Source organism: Myiozetetes cayanensis, unplaced genomic scaffold, assembly GCF_022539395.1.
Source record: "Myiozetetes cayanensis isolate MyiCay16 unplaced genomic scaffold, myiCay2020 scf9, whole genome shotgun sequence".
Classification (NCBI taxonomy): Eukaryota; Metazoa; Chordata; class Aves; order Passeriformes; family Tyrannidae; genus Myiozetetes; species Myiozetetes cayanensis.
In genome coordinates, this window is record NW_026088185.1 from 2,848,324 (window position 1) to 2,871,865 (window position 23,542).

The 23,542-nt window shown below is 39.5% G+C and overlaps 1 protein-coding gene across 4 annotated transcripts in view; it reads left to right on the forward strand.

The window, feature by feature from the left end:
- TFPI (tissue factor pathway inhibitor) overlaps nt 1–23,542 on the forward strand; it is a 56,962-nt gene that overhangs the window by 19,400 nt on the left and 14,020 nt on the right. The window contains exons 1-3 of one of the 4 annotated variants that reach the window (XM_050339814.1): nt 5,580–5,837; nt 15,359–15,478; nt 21,029–21,229. In XM_050339814.1, the coding sequence (XP_050195771.1) occupies nt 15,364–15,478; nt 21,029–21,229 (316 nt within the window). In that variant the 5' untranslated portion in view covers nt 5,580–5,837; nt 15,359–15,363. Of the gene's footprint in view, nt 1–5,579; nt 5,838–6,117; nt 6,140–15,358; nt 15,479–21,028; nt 21,230–23,542 lie in introns of those variants that run through there. The other 3 variants (XM_050339811.1, XM_050339812.1, XM_050339813.1) reach the window with 3 other exon arrangements.

The window sequence follows — 23,542 nt, forward strand, 5'->3', positions numbered from 1 at the left end:
CTGCAGACTTTGCGATGGGCAGAGATGCCCAGCGGGGCAGGGATGCTGGGAGCCCCTCCAGGAGGGCAGGGTGTGGATCTAGGGAGGAGCAGGAGGCAGTGGGGGTGGCCCTGCAGCAGCCGGGGCTGGGATTGGGGCTGGGTCTGGCACGTCTGCCGGGAATTGTGCCGGCAGCAGGTGGTGGTGTCCTCAGCTGCCATCTCGCTCCTACCCTTGAAATACTTTTCTGGCAGCACACGGTGAAACTCCTGTTGCTGTTCCTTATGGCACCGTTTGTGCGTCTCCTGTGCTTTATTTATTCAGCAGCCACCCCATGGAGGAGGTTTCAGCCTGTAAGATGGCATTTTTAAAAAAAACAAACACAAAATGACACAGAAAGTGGCCTGGGTTCTGTTTGGAGGAGCATCTATAACTAGTGTATCCCAGTCAAATTCACCACGGGGAAATAACTTTCACTTCTCTTCGCCCTTTGTCAAGATAAAGGAAATGCAGGCATGCTCAGACTCTCTGAGAAATCAATTAAAAAGTTTGATGAATGGGAAATTCTGCTTGTAAAGTGCTTGCCAATCTAAACCCAGCTTCCAGTTAATTTCATTTTATTTCGTTTAAACAAGAATTAGAAACCAGTTTAATAATACTATAGTTCTAATTGATAATTTTGGTGCTGATGCAATGCATTTTAATGCATTCTGGAAAAAACAACAAACCTGTAAAAAGTCTCTGACTCTGTAAGCTACTTACATTCTTATATGAACTTATTTAATTTTCAGAGTTCTGAACATGCAGAGTGGTGTTTATTGCTCTGTTTAGCTTTGTCTCAGGCTGGTTAAGGCAAAGGATGGGTATTTTATTTTTGCAAGAGTTAATCATTTAATTTGTTGGCTTACATGAACCCAGCAAAACATTATTTAGGACTTTTTAGAGAAATATTATGTCAGTGTATACATATTCATAAATATATGTATTTCACTTATATAAATTTAAATTATACCAATGTATATATATTCATAAATATGTATATCATTCTGGCACTGGTGTATTTATATATGTGTGTGTATATATGTAATTACAGAAATATGTACACTGTGCATACATAAAAAGATATTCAGAAATAAAACTCTTATCAGAGCAGTAGAAACAAAAAGCTAAGACAGGTCACGCTTTCAAATTAAAATACAAAGAGTTTTAAAACTTAAATGAAATACCTTCCCCTAGTTTATGAAAGCATAAATTATCCTCAGGCCTGAATACTTCTAAATATTCGACCTGTAGTAAAACTCTCAGTGACTTCAACGTGAGCAGGAATGCAAACCTTTAATAGTAATGAAGGAATAAAACACATACAAGTTATTGGCTTGCTGTTTGCAGATGAAACCCCAAAGCTCTTGGTGCTGCAACAGTGACATCCAGTGACTAAGCCAGTTGGTTCTGGAATTTGGAACGAGGGCTAAAGGCCGTGGATGGGATCGTTAGTGAAACACTGGGCTCGTTGGGAGGATAATCAGAACAACAGGAGAACAAAAAGCATGATAAATAACTAACCCAGAAAAAATTATACGTATGTTTAATTAACCCATTTCCGTTTCCAAAGTAGATGTTCACTGAGCCAAGTAAGGGAGATGTTACTTTAAAACAAGTGCTTTGTCCAGTGAGGCAATTTGCTTAACGAGCCTGTGCACAGCCCCTTTGCTATTTAACAAAACAAAATTCAGTAGGTAATACTTTTCTAGTATATTTTGCTTCAGGTATGGTCTGCCTCAGATCTAACTGCAGCTCTATGATGGAAAGTTCTTTTAATTTTTAATCAAATTAATGAAATAATAAGACCAAAAGTAAATAAGAAACCTGCCTTTTGTAGGGAAGGAAACACAACACTTACTGGTTTGAGATAAGACATGCCTAATTCTGCTTTGGTTGAAGGCCCTGTGAGTTTTATAATCAAATTCACACCTCTATGGGAAGTTCTAAAGAACTAAGGAGTGGGGAAAAATGAAGTGGCATCACTAGAGGGCAACAAGACATCACAGATGTTTGTGTTGCTACAGCAAGAGCAATGTCACACCCTCACTGAGCGAGAGAGAGAGAGGCATTTGTGAAGACTCACGTAAGCTTTTGTGTTTTTTCAAGTAAATCTTGCTTCAGGAATGACAGAGCTTAAAAAAAAAATTGTATTATATATATGTACACACAAAACTTAACATAATTTCGTGTTGCCTCCTCTCTGTTCTGGTACAGCAAGAAGATTGGACATTTGTGCGTCATTTTAATTTCTGAACACCAAATATTTAGCACTATAGTGAAGTATAACATATTCTGCTAAAACCCACCCACTTCATACTAATCAAGATGAACAGCATAGGAAAACTTGAAGTCTTTTCCTCCATCCCTCTCAATCAACATGTTTGTTTATTTGGGTTTGTGGTTGTTTGTTTTTTTTAATTCCCTGATCTCCCAATTTGTGGGTAGGAATTCCACATACTGTCAGAAGACTAAAATCTAATAGTCTCAGCTTTGAACTCTTGAGAGCCAAGTACTGCAAGAATTGTACAAATGATTTCTTTCATGGCATCTCTGTTTTAGTTTACTCTATCCATACTTTTCCATGTATTTGCTTGTAGATACGTAGTGAGGAATAGCAGTCATGAAGAAATGGAGCTGTGTACATGTCAAATTTCTTTATGGGAGTTCTCAGTGATAGGAATGATCTGGAATGTATTCAGTAGGTCTGGTCTTGTCTTCTGTCTTTCAGACCTTCTTGATAGGCCTTTTCTACCCCACTTTTCTGCCTTCTCTGTCTGTGATGTTCTGGCTCTGTAATCCCTGAGCAAAGCTATTCTGTCTGTAGAAGAAGAATAGATTTAAATGCTCTCTGAGCTTTCCTCTGACTATCAAACCTGAGTCATTTCAAAATAGGCCAGCAGAAAGCAGCTTGGAAGGGGGCTGGGATGTCAGGCTTGCACTGCCCCTGCCCCATGGCAGTGCAATCCATGAAAACCAAGGGGAATTTGGTAGCTGGCCTGCTGATGTTTGTGCTGTAAATGGCCCTTTCCCACACTCATTCAATAGTGTTACAGTTCCACTATTGCATAACTGACCAGAGCTTGGCTCTCTGGGTCAGACCTCAGAATTGATGGGAAATGGTAAAATTCTGAACTGTAATCTTTCTATAAGCAAGTGATTCCTGTAGTACAGGGTATAAATAAATGTGAATGGAGAATGTAATGATAATGTCACATACTCAAAGGCTGGAAATGCCTCTGGTGAGGATTCTGGGGTTCTTCAGAACGTGAACCAAGCTTAACGAAAACAACAACAATTCGATGATATCTGAAGGAAAAACTAGGTTGGTGAGTTTTGTGATTTGCAGGTTATACTTTTTGAGAGGTTTCTAGATTCCCATTGGACCTTAGAAAAGTGTTCCTCATTGACTAGCTTTAGATCTCACAAATTTCATCTGCTGGTCTCAAAAGCCCCTTATAGCAAGGAACAAAACCTGGTTTACAGAACTGGAGGGACTTTTTCCACTGTGAACATTTAACTGTTGACAACTGTCTTTAAACTATCAGCAGATTTCAGGGCAAGCCAGAGGCTAGTGTGATTGTGTAGGCCAGGTCATAGCTGAATGGAATTCTTTGATGCTACTAAAGGTTCAAAAGAGTATAATTTCCATCTTCAAAGTCTGATTTCAGTTTCAGCTGAAGCCCTTTCTGTTGAAGTTATAATGCAAAGGAGTCCAGAGACCCTTCTGACAACTAAATTAGGATGACTGCACGTGGGAACTGAAGAGACAATAGAGTAGAAAGCAAAACTATTAATCTGAAAATGAAATAGTTTCATTTGAAGTTTCCTTTTGAATATGTGTTCACTCTGCACATGGTGGCATTTTTATTGTTTTATTATTTACTAAAGATTTCCTAGTCTAACTTTTAATCAAAATAAGAGCTTCGTTCTTTTATGTGTTCCCCAAAGTACTTTTCTTTAAATGTGATTCTCAACCTCTTTGACCATAAGATAACAAATATATTTTGAACTGTAGGTTTTTGGGGTTTTTTTCATGTCTTTGTGGACTGTTCCTTTCAGAACTACTTTATTGTTTTGCACACTAAATCTGAGTGACTCGAGCAAGATCTTGTGAGAAAAGAAGGACTGATGGTAGCACATTGTGATGCAAAATATGAAAATTCTTTCTTGCCTATTATTTAAAAAAAAAAAATTAATTTCTCATTGAAACCAAAAAAATCCCCCTTCAGGTTATGACCAGGCCCAGTCCCTGGATTTGGAATATATTTGCATGGACTTGTAAATTCAGACCATTCAGCATCCAGTATGACTGAAAATAAGGCAGCTCATTTGTAAATGACTTGTAGAGTAGAGCAAGTTTGAAACTATCCCCATAGATGCCTGTTCATCCACACAGCTGCATTCCAAGAAAATCACAGTGAAGAAGTATGTGATTTTTTTTTTTTTGAAATCTAGTGGTTTTGGTGTCTATTGTGAATGCACAGACTGAGCTTTCTTTAAACCATGGTGCAATTTCCCTGCGTCTGTTTCAGCCTGTCTGCCTCGTGACCCTCGGAGAGACACTAATTCTTAACATGTGGGCCCACAATGTTTTTCAGGGTCTTGGTGTCTCACAAATGACAGCCTGACCATTTCCATCTCACTGACCTCCTGAGCTGGGTTGTCTCTCGCTTTATCTGGGTTGCTAATTAGTAACTGTGTAGTAGAACCCCACCCCCAGTATTTGAACTGCCTCTTTACTTTGTGAGTTCTTCTAGTCCATTTTAGGACAGTTAATCCATCTGATTATTGACCCAGTTAATAGTCAGTAGACTCAGCTGACTACTGGCTTTGCCCTGAAAGGTATTAGAGACATTTTTACAGTCAGAGCAAGAAAGGAGATCTAAGGAGTTGACAGGAGCACTTCTGTTTGTGTCAGAGTTAGTTAACCCATTAACTGAACACAAGAAACTTCCACTCTGTTTCAGGATGGCGATGAATAGGTGAATATAAATATTCAGTGAAACTGATTTACCTACCTGCTAGTCTTTGCCTAAAATTGCAACGAGTTACAGCTACTGACTGTGCGAGTTACTGTTCTTCAGCTGTTATTTTGCAGTTATCTGTTACTGTGTAATTCATTACCTTGGAAATTCTCATCCTGTGTTTTGAAGGCTAAAACTCCGGGCATCTGCCCCTACATCCACGACGAGGTCTCAGAGAGGATGTCTAGAGTGCCCATCCCAATCTTCAGCCGTGGTGCTCTTCCTGATACCAAACTTTAATTTTAGCACATAGTAGTGTGATTTGTAAATAGATGGTGTGTTCTAGCTGCAGGCAGAGCAGCCTTTGCATACAAGCTCCAGCCGCTGCGATGAACGCAGAGCAAACAGCGAGGCTTCATTTAAAAACAAACAGATAACTCTGCATCTCTCTTAAGCAGACAATGAGCACGGCATCCTCAGGAGCCCTATCAAAGCCTGCAAGGTTCAAAACGCGTAGATTATCCTACACAGCCCTCGTTCTTTAAAGGTGCAGCCCCTGTGCCGTTCAGGAAACAGTCGCTCTGAGCTGCAGGCAGATGAGAAAGCTTTAAACAGGAAGGGTTGGTGCCTCCGCAGCAGATCTCGGGCTCTCACCCGGAGCAGAGCCCGTGTGCGCTCCGCGAAAAGCGAGAACAGCCCGGGCAGGAGCCCAGCCTGGGACGATCAGGTTGCAAATCCTGCCTTTGTAGCTTTTTACACCACACCCCTTCAACGCGAATTGGTAGGGGAGGATCATACTCGCCGCTGATTCTGGAGCTCCTTCTTTCTTCAAGGAGTGTTGCTAGGAGTTGGGTGAGTACTTTGGAAGAGACTTTCGGTTTTAAATGAGTAATCCTTTTTTTTTTTCTTTAGCTGCCAGAAAGCAGTACCTACTGGTGGTGTGTTTTCTTTAGAATATGGTAGATGAGGGAGTCAGATGTTTAGATTCAAAGTCCAGCAATGAGTGCTGCGAAAAGGAAGACTTTTTTTCCCCTCTCTGTAAACTTGAAGCAGTGGGACAACGAATAACTTTTATGATTAATAACACAACTAATATTTGGTCGCCAGAATCTCAGAGCTCCCAGAGAGATCTTTGAAAGGAAGCTCTCCTGAAGGTGAGTAAGTTAGCACTGATCAATAACTCGAGTTTGAAGAAAAGCTCTTGTTTTTTAAAGGAATTTCTCCACTGCAGTAGTTCTAAGGAAGGCTTGATTCAGCAGAGTGGTCTGGCAGGCTGTTTCAAATCCTTGTAGGGCATGTAACATCTGAAACAATTATTATTTTAGGAGAAGTACAAGGACGTTTTAGGAGAATCAAATTGAGCTGATGACACATAAGCCAATTTCACTCCCATTGTATATTGGAATTCTCAAGAAACTAAAAGCCCTTAAACAATGAGGGTAGTAAATGAGTCTTATAGTGGTGTCAGTGTAACAAACACACCACTCCCCAAAAAACAGAACATTGTTGGTGACTTTTGTAATATTTTATTTGGCAGAAGTGACATAGACTTAGTTTCTAGGAACTGTGGGAAGCAAAACAGTGGTAACTTGCCTGTATTATAAAAAAAAATAATTGCTAAATTTTGCTAATAATTTAGAAACTATAAATACTATTCAAATGAGGAAAACGCCTGTGATAATGGGAAAAGAGGAATAGGGAGAGCAATAACAGTTTGGATGGAGGGAGTGTGTATGGGAACAGTCAGTGTGACTCAGGACTGTTAGGCATTAGTCACCCAAGTCCTTTCATGGGAAACATGTAAAGATACAAACCTTCCTTCCTGAATGTCTTATGGATAGAGGCAAAGGCAGGAAGTGCAGCTGTCAGTGCAGATAGGGAGAGCAAAGGCATGCTGGAGGAGTTGCCAGGCACCTACTTGGGGAAAAACTGTCAGCCTTTTCTCTTTGTAACCTTCTGCTCATCGTTTAATTCTACTAGGAGAGGGTTTATGACTGTCAGTGAAGGCTGCAAGTATCTACATCCACAGTAAATTTCTCTGTACTGTTCTTTATGCTGAATTTCAGAGTTATAATCAAGTTTACTTTGTGTGTAATGTACATAGAACCATGCTGAGGAGGTCAAGATCATTAAAATACATCCTGCTCTGGCCTTTTCTCCTGTCAAATGATGTCCCACATGAAAGGGTTAATTAAAAAGCAGCCATGTGAACAACTGCTTCATAAATCCATCTGTTTGAAAATTTTATAGCTTTTATACCGGAGTGTCTCCAAGTGTGCTTTAAATTGATTTTCAGTAACCTTCATGGTTCATCCTTACATTGTGGATTTCATAGTTTGTAATTTTGAGTTTTAATGCATTTGTCTGGTGCAGTTACATGACCTTTAAAGTGCATTTAGCCTTTTAGTGCAGTGCCCACGTTTACCAGTATTGCTCATGAACACCCAACTGTTACTCATCTAGTTAATATATCTAATGCAGAATAACTGTAAATTAGAGTTTTGTGTTCTTGACTCAGGACAGAGAAGATGATTAATGACATTGGTTATCCTTGGTCTCATTGCAGAGTAATTTTGAAAGCTTGATTACAAAAACTCATAAATCCAAGTGCATGAACAGCAGCAGACAGGAGCACCCAGGTGTTCTCCACTTCAGGAAAACTGATGTCTTTTATGCTGTTCTGATTCTGTGGCTCTTGGGTTACTTTCAGGGCAGAAAACATGGATTGCTCTCACTGCTATATCAGTGGGATTAGGATTGTTTCTGGAAACATGAATATTAAATCACCACTGGAAAAAAAAAAGAGACACTGACACCATTTCTCACATTCTGGGAAGATGCTGTAACATCCAAATTTACTTTAAAAGGGTGATTCTGGCAATGACTTTGTTTTGCATTTTAAAATGAAGTGGTAACTGCTGGAAGTGCTTTGTGACTGCCATGATTTTGTTGGTGGGCATTCAGTACTTTCTGAGAACATCTACCAGAGGGATTCAGAGCATATGTATAGGAAGAAGAAAAAAAAAATTAAATTTAAAAAAAAAAAAATCAGTAAAACTAGAGAATGACATGACTCTCATGTCTCACAGTTTTGGAGTAAAGTGTTTAAAATCTGTCAAATTCTAGTCCTTACTACTGTCCTTTTTTTGGACTACATTCTGAACAATCCTATTTTCTCTCTAAGAACTAGGAGAGGCTGATGGGGTCTTCATATCTAAAGCTTTTCTTTACACTGAAACTAGGGACAACTGATTTAAAAAACAAGGATAAAATACCTCCTTCTGTGTGTTTCTCTTATGAAACTGGTTTAGCTTTACAATAGTGACAGAGTTCCCCTGGGGGACAGAGTGAAGCAAAACCATATGGGGAGTTGTATAATTCCTTTCCTGTCGTAGTTGTTTAATAGTAAAATAGACTTTGTTTCAGTCCTTTAAATTTTCTCTCCCAACTCCTCTGTTTGATTTCTCAATTATTTGCTGTTGCTGTTAATACAGCTGTTCACTGCCCTTCTTTAGCACTCTTTGCTCATGTGTGCCTTTCATACCTGAGGATACCTCTGAAATTAACTGGGTAATTAGATGTAATGTTTAATGAAAAATTAGAATTGGGCATTTGGGCGCCTTGCTCCAGGCTATGAACTGAACACAAGGAAGTAAAACTCTCCTTCAGAAAACAGAACATTCCAAATGAACCAGCTGTAAAATAACTATATTGAAAAGGCCAACTGCAGCAAGTCACTTAGAAATAGGAATATTATATAAAGGAAGTACTTAGTTGGTGCTGTTTTTATGAACTCCAGGAAAAGTCTACTGAAGTGTATTGGTGTATTCTGTAAACATTTTCTACTTTGAGAAGCAATCCATTTCCTTTATATTTGTGGAGTCTCTGACATAATGAAGTGTTGGACAATGATTTCTGCTTTCATCAGTCAGAGAAAAGTTGGTGTGGAAAGATGAGGCTGAAGTTTTCTGTGCTGTGAGAGTCACTGGATGAATGCTGGAAGTCCACAGAGGCTGGCACTGCCACCAAAATAAACCACCTGCCCTGTACTGTGGTGGGAGGTGAAGGGGATACTTCTCTTGTCTGGCAGTGTTATTTTATGTTGGTTTTAAGTGCCAGCAGGGTGACACCTGGGGCAGCCTGAACTCAGGGGTGTTGCCGTGGAAGGCATTTTCAGCATTTCTAACCTGTGGGACGATCCAAAGCTCATCCATCCCAGTCAAAATATCTGTGGTGTCTCCAGCTGGAAAGATGGACCAAATGAGCTAAGCTTGATAGAGCTCGACAGAGCAAGGAAACTCGCAGTTTGGACTTTGGTGTGCGTGCAAAACGGGAGCTCTGTGATGCTGAGGTTACAAAAGGTTAAAAGGCATTACTGTGGCCCATAGCTTCCTCCTGGGCCTGCCTGTTATATTTTCAATATCTGACATCTTCGCTTCAGTGTAAGGGAATAGCATTTCTATTGTGTGTACGATGGGAAATTACACTCAATGGGGTTAACAAATGTACAACACTGAAATTACTCTCTCCCTTAGAAAAGCGGGTCGTGGTAAGCTAACTGGCCACTAAATACATGTCTGTTTATCAATGAGCACAGCTGAGATTTGAGCACATACACTCTACTCTTCCAGTCCAAACTGCTAGGAAAAAAAACCAAACAAACAAACAAACAAAAAAAACAGACTAGAGAATTTATAAGCTAATATGTAACTAATATTCCTGCTTGTTTGTTTTGTGAGAGGATTTTCTGCTCTGGGAGCAGCTGTTAAGATGCTGAAGGCATTCTCTGTTTGAAAACAGGATTAGATGACCAGTGTTTTTTGCCACAAACAGGTACAGGTTCAAGTGTAATGGTTCTGTTGTTTTGTTTTTCAAGATTTATGAAATTACGTAAACCACCAATTGGCTTTAGTACACGTGCAAAAATATTTTGGTAGGAGCAAAATGCTTCTCTTCCCCTTTGAAAGGTGTGTATCACAATGAAAATGGGCTGGTTGTATGAATTGACTTGGACAAACCCAATGTCCCTCTGAAAAGTGAAGCTGTTTAATAAATCAGTCTTAATTTCAGAGTTTATAATTCCCTGGGGCTGCTGCATCAGGTGCTTGCTCTGCACGATCAGGGAGTGAGGAAAATTACTCACAGGCTTCTGCTGCCAAGGTATAATCTCGCTGTAGCTCTGCCTCCCGGAATATACCCACTTCCCAGGTTTTGGGGGATGGATATCATGGATGGGAGGCCTGACTGAGCCAGGTAAGAGTGAGAACACAGCGGGAGAGGGAGTCAAAGTCTGGACCTGTGTCACAAGAGAAGTGAAGTGGTGACAGGATGGCAAAAGGACCTGGTGCCAGGTGTGAGCTGACTAGGACAAGGGATTAAATAGTTTCTGGAGCTAAGCTGGGAAAATGGAAAACAATTCAAAAGCATGAGTGAAAGGAGCTGACAAAGGAAATTGAAAAGGTAAGAGAGGTTTACAAGCATGTGAAAAAAAGAAAGAAGCTCTTCTGGCACGTTTATTAATTTATTTATTTTCATGTTCCTTTCAAAACTTAACAAGGTTTCCTTTTCAATGCGTTTATCGGGTGTGGTTGAAAAGCATCATTTGCAACTTTAATAAAAGCAGGATCAAAGTGGGAGTTGAAATCCGAAACAGTGACACCAGGTCACGCAACTTTTCAGTGTAAAATCTCATGAAGAAATTTTTTTTTTCAAAAATTTTCTCTTTACTTCCCAGTTTTTGCTTGGGGATTTAAGAGGCTGGAATAGTGCAGCAGCAGCAAAGTATTTATGTTATGTGATGAAAGGTGGGTAACAAGAAGCAAATTTAAAGTTTTTGGATGAATCAGAAGGAGTCTCTGGTGTCAGGACTGATACAGACCATTAAAGCTGCTACTGCAGGGCACAGGAGGGGGATAAGTTTGGGGAGGGGTGGGATTTTGATAGCTTTTGCTTTCAATCAGTAGTGTTTGCATGCTGATGATTCCCAGTGCACTGCCATGCCTTTTATTGAGTTGCTGTGACAGTGCCAGACTCCTGTGGGAATCAGTTTAATTGACAGCACCGCCCTGGCTCTGGGACTTGCAAAGCTGGGGCAGGTGCCATCATTCCTTGCTCCCTTTACAGCAGGGCAGAGGTGGTGGAATTCATGCTCGATTCATTCTTCATATTTGCTGCAGAGGAAATGAAAAACAGGACATTTGCAAGCAACTGCAGAGCAGCACATGGAATAAAATCCTTTTTAAGGGAGCAGAGTGACTCTGCCAGCTGGGAGACAATGCTACAGATAGGTTTAATTAAATCTGTCACACAAGTCCTGGTAGATAGTACAAGATATCACAGGGCAAACATAATGCCTCTGAAGTACAGTGGACTGGAAAAGGTCTGCTCTTATATCAGAGGTGTTTGTTATAATCCTGTCTAATTAGACCTTTTAATCCTTAGTTTTAGGCTGTGCTAAATTTGACCTTTGACTATGCATATCCTGTCTCATGCTATTAATTCCTCTATTCAGTTATATACTTTGCTATTTTTTTTATATAATTTTTTTTGTGTGTCTGTGTTTCCACTTCCTGGGCTGTCAGTGTGAATGAGTCACTTTTACAGTCATTACAGTGTCACTTTATGCCATTTTCTAGGAATGTCTTTTTTTGACTACTACGAGAAACACCGGCTTTTATTTTGCTTTTTCCAGTTAGATGGCACTGAAAAAATTGTTTGCATCTAAACAGTCAGGTAACTATAGAAATTGGTGTTGAAGAGAGTATTGGGTAAAAGAAAAAAAATATATATATATATATATACACATAAAAGGTCTGCCTCCAAAGGCTACAAACTGCATGGAGAAGACACCAAGTTTTGGACTTTTCTGCCTTTAGCAAAAAAAAAAAAAACAACTATTGAGAGCTTTCTTTTATTTCTGTGGTTATGTGTCAGGATAAAAAAGTCCTAGTTATATAAGGATCTGGTTTTGGGTTAGGGTTAGGTTGATTATGGTCTGCCTGGTCTAGCTGTATTTCAGCCTGAGGGAAGCCAACTGTGTTATTTAGAGATAAAAGTATTTAATTAGATCAGGAAATAAATCGGTGCCAATTGTTACCCACAGACCTTCGACCTCCTTTGTGGAGTAAGGTTGTTGTTGTCTGTTACAGATATAAAAATGCCTCATTAAAAGGGAGGTAGTTTGGGAGTGCCAGCTCCTAAGGAATTGTACATTAATGACGCTTTGGTGTAGAGAAAAGCCAGTGTTAATGCTGGACTGATTCCTGGCTGTCCTAAGCCAGAACCCTTCTGGAGGAAGGGGCTGCTATTTACTCTCAGAATTTTCAGAATTTGGATCAAATGATCAGACCATTTAACACGAATTATTTGAATTTGGAACGTTTCCCATGACAGACAGTCCTTCACAGATGTGTGCATCTGATATTTTACTGAGCCACGTATCATACATAAAATATTTGAATTGTGCTTTCCATATAAACACAATGAAAACAACCAGGATGCATTAAAAAGGAAAGTTATATCCATACCATAAGAGGTTTACAGCTTTAAAGTTCTGTTACTGGGCAGCTGAACATCCAGGCAGAAAACTTGTGGGTTTTTTTTTCTAGAGGATTTAGGGTTTTAATTGAAAAAGCAGTGTTAGATTCACTTTGATCTTGGATTTTAGTCTTCCTGTAGGAATCATAAGATAGAATTAAACTAGAGAAGGATTTAAGCATTTTATTAGCAAAACCTTTACCCCACTCATCCCACCTCCACCCACACCTGACACAGTGCTCTGGGAACGTTTGACCTTCTGGGAAGGTTAAAAACAGGATAAAGGGGATGGTGTTTGGTCAACAGGCTTTGCAGGGAGGCAGATATGCAGTCATACAGCCCACACTTTTCCTCTTGGGAACTTGCCCAAGCACCAGGATGCCCTGCTTTTGACAAGGCACTCTTTCTCTGAAGGGAAATGTAGGAGTTGAGTGGAAGAATAGGAATGCTGTACCCTTGGAAGACTTTTGTTTTCTGCACAAATACAGCAATTCATCCTCATAATCACACAGTGACAATTAGATATGGCAGCTCACGATACTTTTAAATGTAATTTAAATTCTACTTTTAAGTGAAAAACGTAGAAACTTTTTGAGGATTTCCATTTCTGGCTGATGATTGATTTTTCTTCTGCTTGGGAATCAGCTTTTGAGAATATGGGAAGACGGACTGAAAACTGATTACTAAATTTTGCAACCTAAATCTAAATACTGGAGATTCCCGGAAGAAGGAACCGAAGCCTCAATTTGAGTGGTGGAAAAAAACTAAATTCAAATAGAATTTTGCTGAACTAAGTGAGAGTTTTGATGCCCTGTTTGGAAAAAACTCAAATACAGAAAATGAGAGCCCAGGGACAAACGTGGAATTAATCCATGGATAATTTACAGGTTTCTTTATGAGGAGTCACGATTGTACCAATGATTACTTCTAAGGAAAACAATGTGCTAGAAAATTGCCCTTTCCCATGTCATTTCAAAAAAAATTAAGCTGAAAGCGTATCTGATAATTTTTTTATTCCATTCAACTCACAGGAGCCACACCAAGTTTGAAAGTTATTACTATAGACCTAAGCATCAAACCTGGGAACTAGATGATATTTCTGTTTTAATTGAGCCTGGATGATGTCAAACTCTCACTACCTTTATTTACATTGCAATGCTAAGTACTTGTGCTGTTGTTAGAAATTTTTTACTTGGTAATTCTCCCCATAACATTTTTCTTAGTTGTGGATTTATTTTTATTTTAATTTTAGTTGGTATCAAACTAAATTCACAACTCTGATATCTTTCAAATCATAAAGACAGTCTTAGATAACTTCAGGTTGCCTTGTACAGTTAGTTTGTTTTTAAAGCGTGACTGGACTTTTTATCAGCACTGAATAAAAAGATTTACTGGAAGATTTTCTCTAACCCTTGGATAAAACCAGAAAATTCTTCCAAGGTCATGTACCAACAAAGCTTTGCATGTAAGGGAACTTAAAACTGAATTTTTGGTTAGAATCATGAATAAAAATACAACTCCTATTTCCTTGAGTAATAGCTGAAAATGAGTAATTGTGGCACTTGCATGCATTCTCTGTTTACATAACGTTTCAGAACTTGTAAAAGTTGGTTTCTATTCCAAGAGAGGTTATTGCCTCTCTACTAGAAAACAATGATTTCTGAATTTGTTCGCAGATGGAAAAAAACAGTCTTTGAGGAGAGATTTTTTAAATCACAATTAAAAGCACAAGCTGAGATCTGAATTATTTTGCAAAATATTTTGCCCAACTGTATGTGGATAAAGCCCTTTTTTTGTTCATGTAGAAATCAAGCTTAATAATTGAGCTTAGATGGAATGAAAGACACTCATCCTTTTGTTGATCTTGACAGGAAAGTATTATGACCAAGTTAACACTGTCATATTTTCTGTCTAAAACAGAAATTCCTTTGATCCCAAAATTCTTTACAAAAAGAAAAAGAAAAAAAAATTAAGGCCTCTCTCAGTGTTTTTCACCACATTATATACTGAAGCCTTCTAAAGGGAATTGTCAATTTAAAAATTTACCCAAATAATTAGTGCTACTCATGGTCTGGTCTGTAATTTCGCCAGGAGTTATTTTTAAGAATGCATTTCTTTTCTCCTACACATGCTGCAAGTTGGGAAACCATTAAGTTGAAACCATTAAGTGAAAATTCTGGCTCTCCTTGGTGAAATGTGCTGTCTTCACAGACATGTAAACATGAACACTGAACAGGGACTGAAGGTTGGGAACTTCCCATTTCTTAGAGCTTCAGTTTTTACTAACTTAATATTAATTAACTCAGTAATTCAGCAAAAGAATTTAATATTGTACTTTAAGAGAAGAGGATACCTAGAGGGAATCCACCTGTTGAGAGCAAAGAAGGTATTTAGCTTATCCTCTAATTAGGATTCTGAGATCCTTGAGGAACTTTCCGTTAGTTGGAAAATCTGCTTTTCTAAAAAAAAAAGTTAAAGCAAAGGTTTTCCAGATTTTGTACGTGCATCCATAACCTCACCTTTGACAACCTGAACAAAATACTTCTTAGGACATTGTAGCCCACGTTTCAAAAAGTTCCCTGACTCCCGTGAAATGCCACGTGTGCAACTATAAATTGATTAAATATTTGTTAAAAATAGAATCCCGTGTTCGTGGCAGTGACTCTCAAGTCCTGCAGACCGAGGAAAACTTGTTTGGAAGGATCTGACTGGGCAACCAACCATCCATTGTGTAAAGCTGATCGGGACAGTGAAAGTGCACCATCCTGCTCATGGCTTTTGCAGAATGCTCAAGGAAGTTTGACTGAAGTGTGTGTTGTCTTCTGTACATTATACAGGGAAGATGAGAGGAAGAAAGAAGGGATGTTCCTTACCTTCAACCTTCGTCTTGCTGTTCTGCTGCGTCACTGGGCGTGCGACTGCTGAGTCAGATGGCAGCGAGGAAGAGCGTGTTGTGGGTAAGAGGTTACTGCAAAACACCTAAAACTGTCTCGAGCATCAAAGCCCACTGTGTCAAAGTGCACTGTGGACGTAATTCTGCACTTGAGAACTTTGATTCCCAAAATTTTCCATTAAGGCTAAGCTAAAAATGGGCTAGGAGATGTGCAGAATTGTGTATTAAGCTTGAGCAAAACTGCCTTCTGTCGAGGCTTCTGTTTCCCAAGCTTTTTGGAACTCCTAATCCTAAACAAACATTGGGTTAGATATCAAGGTAATTCCCTTAAAGCTCTGCTTTAGGATTGTGGAAAAGTTCATTTTTTAGGGAGAAGAACATCGAGCTGGCAAGCTCAGGTTTCATCTCCCCACGCAAAAGGAGCAGAAATATGATGAATAACACTGTAGATTGCTGTCCCGTGCACAGCTCTCCTGAGTCACACTTCATGTGCAAAGTTTGGTCTCAAAATGATGCAATTACTGTCCTGGTTGTTTTTCTGGGCCTCTGTATAGCCCCAAGTGATTTGATATCACTGGATAAATAAAGGAGTTGGACTCGATCCTTGCTAATCCCTTCCAACTCAGGATATTCTATAATTCTATGATTAAAAACTCACCAGCTGGAGAGTTTTGTTCAGAAAAAAAATGTGATTGTTAGAACTGGGGAGGTTCTTGGATTCTCACCGTTGTAAGATCTTTGTTTACTTCACTGAAGTTAACAAAGATGGGTCAGAATCCTGTCTGGATATCACTGGGAAAGGTATTTTCATTTCCTCCCAAACGGTTTTGAGAAAACAGATGAGGGAAAAATACACTAAATTATTACACTAGTACACTAAAATATTCTTCTTTCCTTTAGAAAATGATTTAAAATTGTGACCTCTTCCTTAAGAGAAGTGTGTTCTCTCCATCAAGAACTATGAAGTGGAAACTTTGTGTTGTCACTTTGCCTATCTGTCCGTACATCATCCTATCTCCATCCCGATTGTCTAATATAAACCCTTAGCCTAAGATTGCTGTTCATAATGTCCAAATTGCCTTGCACACTTTGTCACCAGAACAAGAAATCTGCTGGCTTAGATTTTTTTCCTCTATTTACTTTGTTTATGAAAGACAACAAGAAAATAATCCCAAGGAAATGAAGTAGTCATTGTACTGGGCGTTATTTTTGTCGCTGGTTATTTCGCAACCAATTATTTAAGATTATGTGACCAGTAACTGATTTAGTGTGAGAAACAGTTGAACTTTTGAACTCGAATTCAAAAGCAAAAAACAATCAAATGTAATTATTAGAAATTAGTAGGAACCTGTTTTAGTGACTGCTGAAGACTCAATAACAGTGTTTACAAAATATTTTCACAGTACTCTGTTTCCATAAAACGTTCAGATTGTTGCTATTTAAAGTGATATTTGTGGTTTCTCAAGATTTAGATTCTGCACTCAGTGAATTTAAAGCTATAAATCTTGTAGGGTGCAATTTCATGGATGACATTTAGTTCTGAAGTTAGACAGTCATAAAGCAATGATATATTATATGCTAACATTCCACAAATTTCGGGTATTAAGGGATAAAACAAGTTGTGTGCATCCATTTTTTATAATGTCGTGCTTTTGGACCACATTGAGTGCCTTGTGGATTTAAGAGGTGGGGGGTTTGTCTATTTAAATTACAGTAATAATTAAGATTGCAAGTCCAATGGGATTAAAAAAACAAACTGGGATTTTCCCACCACTAAATAAGGGTAATAACAAAAATGACCGGTATAAAAAGAATTAGTTTATGTGTACTGATCATTAATACCTTGTCTGGTCGGCAGCTCTCCGGTTTTGATGCTCCAAAGCCTAAAGCAAACGACTCACGAACCGAACGTGGTTTTTTTTTATTGCTCCGCGAAAGTTTGCCAAGAATAAATGTGCCCTCTTAAAAAGCGTAGGAAACACGTGTGGGTGCGAGGAGCGGGGGAAACAGCGAGTGGGTGGAGAGCTGTCAAATTGACAACGACTGGGAGAAAAGAAGCAGCAGCAGCCATTCATCAGCAGCAAAGGTGCTCAGTATTGATACCGCTTATCAGAGGGGAGGCATTTACGAGAAAGGCTGCAGAAGATGACAGCTTTGTAGCTTTGTAGTTGAGGGGTAACCCGTGCAAGGTTGAGAACACACAACCTAAGCAAACAAAAACACGGAGTGTCTGCCATAAAAAGGCAGAAATATTCCTGACCTTTGTTTTCTCGGTTTGCGTAGTTCTGCTGTGAGAAGCAAAGCCACCATAACGCTCCTGGCCGTCGTATTTATTGTGCTGCAAGTTTAGGATGGAAATTTTGTTAACTAAAAGGAGGTTTTTCTTGACAAGCAGCCCTGCCAGATGATCCTTACGAGACTGAAAGTCAAATTAAAGTCTTTTGTTATGCCCTCAGCCGTGGGGGGGAAGGTGTTGTTTTCACTTGTATCAATGTAAGAGGATTAGAGGCATTATTCACCACTTGTGCTTTTGGAATATTACACTGCTTCCTAATAAAGTGTGAGCAGAGCTTTGCCCTGCTTCCCTGCAGCAGCACTGACCGCAGATTGTCAGAGCTCTCTCCATGGATTTACTCACTGGAATGAATATTAACACACTGCCGGTGCGTTAAACAGCTTTAATGAAAAAATCGGGGGAGGCAGGGGGAGAGAAAGGGGAGAGGAGAGTTTACTTTGCTTTAGTTTAATTTAAGTTATAACTCTAGTGTGACAAAGAGCATCAGCTGTAACAATTATTTCATGTATTTCTAAGGAAACAAAATTTTCTTGGTCTAGGATAGTACAGTCTTATAATTATATAGATTTCTTAAATTTATTTGAACCAGATGAGTTGGCCTAAATTGGATGAGTAATGAATATCCAACAGGGTCATATCCAGTGTGGAAAGTTAAACTAATTTTTTTTTTTTAATGACAAATGTGGAGTGCTTTACTTTTGAAGCAGAATCAATACTCATTGATTCTCTCATCATTCATAAATATAGGGTGGAAAACAACTGTTGAAGCACCTGTATAACAAGGTTATATCTGCTGGAAAGCAAAAGGAAGTTGCAGAGCATTGCAGAAGTAATGCAATGTTGTTTAAAAGAAAAAAAAAAAAAAAGGAAGAAAAAGGCAAGTGATTTTGTCTTGTGTTAAGAAAAAACAAAAAACACCCGAGGACAATTATTCCACTCTATTTGCCACTGGTAATGCCTTAGGTTATGGCAACACTTTAACAGTAATCCAACTAATAGGAAAGATCCAAGTAAGAGTTATAAAAGGCTTAGAAAGCAAGGCCAATAAAAAGTTTGGAAGAAATGAGTTTATTTAGTAGGGAGATCAATAAGAGGAGGTAAAAGTCTTCCAAAAGAAAGAGAGAAGACCAGAGTTGGGCTGCTGAAGTGGTGCAGTGAGTGCAAGAAAGCTGCTGCACCATGAAGGTTTCAAGCAGCCTGGGCAGGAGCCAAATTTGGAGGAGCCCAAATTAAAGGCTGAGAGTGCAGGAGGCCACCTTCTCCCCTGCAGCAGCCTTGAATTGCAAGATTAGAAAATCGGTGTGATTTTCATGTGTAGATACATATATGGTTTTAAATTATTCTGTTTATGCATAAAGGAAGCAAAATGTTATTTAATAGATAAGAATATTTAGGTGGTACATTACAAGGAAGGCCTGTCTTGCAAGCAGGGTAGTGAAATCTCGGAACTGACTCCTTCAGGTTGCTGGGAATTTTCCTTCACTTGGATAAGAAACTCTTAAGGTTCCTTCGAGTTTTAACTTCCTGTGTTTCTGCTGAAGAATATTCCCTGACCTTCCTGACAGACACCTCCTCTGAATGTCACATCCTGTGCTCTTCACACAAGACCTAAAATGTAGTGGTAGCAATTTGTGCCAGTGTTCAAGAGCAGGGGATGAGGCCTCAGCCTAAGAATTAGTTTTCTTGAGGTATATTCCACATACGAAACGAGTACAGGCAGATTTGTGCCTGTGAAGGTCTGCTGGTCAAACACTCCAGCTTGCCTTCTCATCTGCTGCTCCAGTCTGAGAAGAAAAGCTCGGTTTGTATCATCTGTGAGATTTAAGTGTTCCCAGGTGTAAAATAACGGGGAAGAATTCCTTAGCTGTTCCCAGATGCAGGAATGATTCAGTTCCGATGAACCCCTCGGAGAGTTCTTTCTTCAGTCACTCGGTTACTGTTTAAAGCTGGACTGTTCTGCCCCTGGGATTTTCACAGGGTACAGATTTTCGTCAAACTGTGGCAACTTTCTAGCGTTCTTAAGGAAAATAAATGTCCAGTTGCCAAAAAGCGTGACACAGCTGGTCATTATGCTTGCAGATGTCAGTACATCTGACAGTGGTTAACAGCATCCCCATGACTGCAGAGGAAGGGCCTTAGGAGGTAGCAAAAGAGTGTTTTAGTTCTGTGGGTTTCCTTTTCATCAAGTCATAAAGCCTGATTTTTATGGGTTCTTTTAATTAAAACTGGAAACTTAATCTAGTAGGAGGAGGAGGCAGTGCAATAATCATGGAAATTCTTGTCCCCATTCTTTATTTTGTCCCCTGTTTCCTGGGCCACCATTAGGTATGTTGACATATGTGTTGAGACATCAGTATTCTAATTAGCTATAGGAGAATAAATGAGAAATTTCAGGTCTGTTCTCCTGGTTGCTGTGGCAATCACGCCAGCTCTGTAGAGCTTTCAAAATCCTGCAGGGTAAAATAGTTCAAAGCAAAACAGGAAAAAAACTATTAAACCATAGATTTATAAGGGAGAAGTATCAGCAACTCAGCTGTTAGTGAGAATTTCCTTATAGACATTGACAGTGTGAAAACTTGGCTGGTGTTCTTCACAATACATACGACAAACATTTGCAAAACATTCCCTGACCTATCGAAAGACACAGAAATTACATCCCTGGATAACACAGAGTTTTGTTTCCCCTTAGCACTCTACTTGTCTGCTTAGCTCTTGAAAAAGCTGTAATGCAAGGACAGCGAGGTCAGAGGAAAAAGACGGTGTGGTGACGTTTCGGTGGTGCGGGGCTGGGTTTGTGTCCCGGTGGAGCTCAATCCGACAGGGGAGCGATGCCCTCTGCAGGGCTCTGTTCGCCTCACGCTGCTCCACGGGACGTGTCTTTAGGAGCGATGCTCACTGTCAGAAGTGCCTGGAAGACAGCCCAAGGAATCCTTTCTGCCCTGGCAGTCGTGTTTTCGGAGCTGCTAGGATTTTCTCTCTCCGTGTTTGTTGTTCAGAATTGCCCACTGGCCCTCGTGACTAAGCCTCTGCCCGTGGCTATTTCGAGATTTGGGATGGGGAGTTCAAGAAGTTTATGAGTTTACATGAGCTGTTTGGGTTGGAAATTGAAACCACACATTCGGTTTGATCGAATGGAATTTGTGTTGCAGCCCAGATGATGTTTTTGTTTTCGCATCTGTTCAGCGTGTCCGGAGCGTTGCCGGCAGATGTTCCGCGGTGCCTCTCCAGCAGAGAACACAAGCAGTGTCATATTGAAGTTACACTTCATAATGAAGCAAACCTACTAACACTTTATTCTACTTCTCATCTGCATTGCAGGCGCTGCTTTGCCCCCCCTGATCCTCGGGCACTCAGTGTGTGCCATGAAAGCAGATGACGGCCCATGCAAAGCCATCCACGTGCGCTACTTCTTCAACGTCCAGAGCCGTAAGTGTGAAGTGTTCGAGTATGGTGGATGCCACGGCAATGAGAACAACTTTCTGACGCTGGAAGAATGCCAGAAGAAGTGTGTGGTAACAGGCCAGTACCCATTCTCTTATCCTCCTGTCAGTTCTTTTGCACCTGTCAGCTCTTGTTCACAAACCACGTGAAGTTTGGAAGCAGCAGCTCTTAACTGGAACTCTTCAGTTCCCATTAATATAGAAATGCAATTCCTCTAATTATGTTCCCAAGTAGGCTGGAGTCATGTGAATTATTTTACATTCTGCAAGCAAACCTTCAGGATTTGGAAATTTGAGTGAGACTTTTAGTGTACTTCTGGAATAGAGACACCGATCACCGATGTAAGAAAGGTCATTTTCTAGCTAGAACCCAAGTGATATTGATTTTGAGGCTTGGCTATGCTGGTGGGCAGCACAGATGTTCTTTGTTGCTTTCAGAGTATCTAACTCCATTTTTCATCCCAGGTTTCTCCTTCACTTGAGAAGCTGGTAGAAGCTGTCCAGCATCTTGGACATCTTTTATGTTTCAACATAATTAGAACTACAGTAGTAGATAGTTCTCATTAAAAATGTCAGTCACAGCCATTCGCCAGCTCTGTTTTATTGAAATCTCATCAATTAATCACTAGAAAGAGGAAAATGAAATTTAGCATACCATACACAGCACAGTATTCACAAAGAGCCTTGTGAATGCTGGGTTTGGAATTTAAAAATGAACCTTGTAATTAAGTAAGGCTTCCAGCATTGTGCAAGACCCTCACAGGACTGCCTGAAAGTTAGAAGATTCTTAAAACTGGGAGGTAATGCCAGTGGAGCTAGAAATTTGACAAGCTTGTGTGTTTAGAGACTGGAGGAAGTAAAGTCTTATTGAGGGTTTCCTCTGGATACCTAATATGGATTTTATTTTCATGGGAATTTGATGGAATGGATCCAGCTATGTAAACAGTAAGTGATAGGGATGTATTGGAAGGGGAGAAGGACAATGGGAATTGAAAGAAAAATCCATATAAAGGGGTCATCAAAGGTGTGTAATAAGCCTCAGATAGTAAGTATATTCATTATGTGGGTTTTTTTCCTGAGTGTCATATTGGATGTTCATTTACTTAGACCAGGAGTTAAGTTAGAAGTATTTGTGATCAGCCCTTAAATCTGTTACATTGTCTGTTTCAAACACAGCTGTATTTCCTAATAAGAATTACTAGGAATTGCCAATTTTCAATAGTGTTTACAATTTACAAGAGTAAAGCAGAGTTGCTTTCTTACTGACACAGATTGAGCCGGAACAGCGTGGCTGAGTGCAGCAAGGCTTCAGTGGGACTGTGTTTAGGAAGAGCTGCAAAATTCAAAACCAGACATAAAACAACAACAACAAAAGAAAAACAAACTTAAAAGTTGTTTTTTCACTCCTACAGTGTCTTGTTTAGAAAGTTGTGATTAATATGTTTCCAGTTATGACTCCACAAAGTTTAGTGAATATAATCTTTCAATTTAAAAAATTAATGATATTTTTCCTTCATTACTATTCGGTGTCAGAAGGACCTGGAATCCAGGATGTGAAATAGCTCTTCTTTTTCTGATACCTGGCTGGTTTTTGGTAATTTACACCTGGTATTTAGTTTTTGTTTCAGATGGACCCACAGCATCTTTGCCATGCTTGGAGCAGGGTTGTTTGCAGGGCTCGTAGTATCTCATCCCAAACACGTGACTCGCTGGCAGTTTGGAGTGTTTGCCCAAAATTTCAAGTTAAAGGCTAAAACAGAGGGATGAAGGGAAAAATGCAGGATTGATAAATGCAGAATTTAAAATGAAGTGTCCAAAAGTCAAGAGCGGGTGCCATGAGGGAAGATTTATCGAATTATTTCTTCAATCTAATGTTGCTATTTTGAATAATAGTCTTGTTTTGATTCTCATGTATATGTTGGATCAAAGTCTGAAACAGATCTGCTAGACCAAATCCCATCCTGGCATATATTTGGCATAACTCTGTAGCATAAAACTGAAAGTTATTTAGAATGAGAACTGGCTTAGTGTCTGCATCTTGGCACTCAGCCCAAGTTTAGTTTTCTCTGCAGGAATAACAGTGATTCAAGACCCTACAAGAGTTACATCTGCTTGGAGGAACTGGAGCAAAAAATGCTCCTAATTTCTGTATTCTTTGAATGCAGAACAGCAGATAAAATGGCTTGGTGTCATATACAGTACTCTGTCAACCATCAGGCATAAAGCAAAGTAAACTATTAAGTTAACCACTTTTACTAACATGATTCAGTAAACCCTAATATAATTATGTAAATTCTTTTTGTTAAAGCTAGCTTTCTCTGTCCAGTCTTGTAGTATATAGTTATATTCATCTTATTTATGCTTATATATTTATTATTATAGGAAGATCACT